The 893-nt window shown below is 38.3% G+C and overlaps 1 protein-coding gene across 2 annotated transcripts in view; it reads right to left on the bottom strand.

Moving 5' to 3' along the window:
• Positions 1-494, bottom strand: part of LOC101863519 (chromatin modification-related protein MEAF6) — a 14,726-nt gene extending 14,232 nt beyond the window's left edge. For both annotated transcript variants that reach the window (XM_005101946.3, XM_013084618.2), the window contains exon 1: positions 375-494. In XM_005101946.3, the coding sequence (XP_005102003.2) occupies positions 375-464 (90 nt within the window). In that variant the 5' untranslated portion in view covers positions 465-494. The remainder of the gene's footprint in view (positions 1-374) is intronic.
• Between the last annotated feature and the right edge of the window lie 399 nt (positions 495-893).

Below are 893 nucleotides of genomic sequence, written 5' to 3'. Positions count from 1 at the left end.
GAGAAATAAAGATCGGCACTATTTCTCCGAACGTTCGGAGAAATAGTCACTTCGTTTTTTTAAAGTCATAATTATACAAAGATCTCAGTACATTGTAATGACTCAAAGCAAGTCTACATCTTCCTTTTTGAGAAAAATAAGACTAGTTTAGACTGAAGTCAGGCAGTATACAAACAATCTAAGAAGAAGAAAAGAAAGTAGGAAGTAAACAACTCAAGGAAAGAAAGCGTAGTGTACGACGTGGATGTAATTTCGTACGTATCGTATTCCGGAAAACCATATTTATTTCAACACCTCTGAAACTTAATGAGTGCACTTTCTACGCAAAAGAAGCCCCATCAAACTTTCTAAAATAATTGAGTGCAGATACATACTGCTATTTCTGCCCTCCGACGAACCAGCTCGGCTAATTCGGCACGAGTGTCCAAATTATTGGACTTCGCCGCCATTTCTTCAGCTTTCATTTAAAAGTCTGAGCTGTTTTTTCCGCGAGACAAACCACATTACTTCCCTTTATGACAATGTAAAAACATAACTTATCAACTGTGGAACAAACCAAACCAACATAGAAAGACAAGCGACATTTAATTTTCCTCAAGCGCAAAAGAGAGAAAGAAAGAAAAAAAAACGGAGTATGAGGAAGACGGACGAATCTCTCCTGGCCAATCACATCATTAACACGTCCCAAAACATTGTTGTAAATAATGTCAACGACAAGCCTCATTATCTGGTGTATGATGGCATCCACATCCTTCATCGTCTTATCTGGACAAAGGTTGGAACAATGGAAACATTGTGTCAGCCATTCGTCAACTGTTTGCTCCACAACAGGACGCCAGATATTCGACTTTGTGTCGTCTTTGACAGTTATGAAACTATAACTATAACTACCA

This window comes from Aplysia californica, unplaced genomic scaffold (genome assembly GCF_000002075.1).
Source record: "Aplysia californica isolate F4 #8 unplaced genomic scaffold, AplCal3.0 scaffold00305, whole genome shotgun sequence".
Lineage (NCBI taxonomy): Eukaryota > Metazoa > Mollusca > Gastropoda > Aplysiida > Aplysiidae > Aplysia > Aplysia californica.
This window is presented reverse-complemented; position numbering and strand designations above follow the sequence as displayed.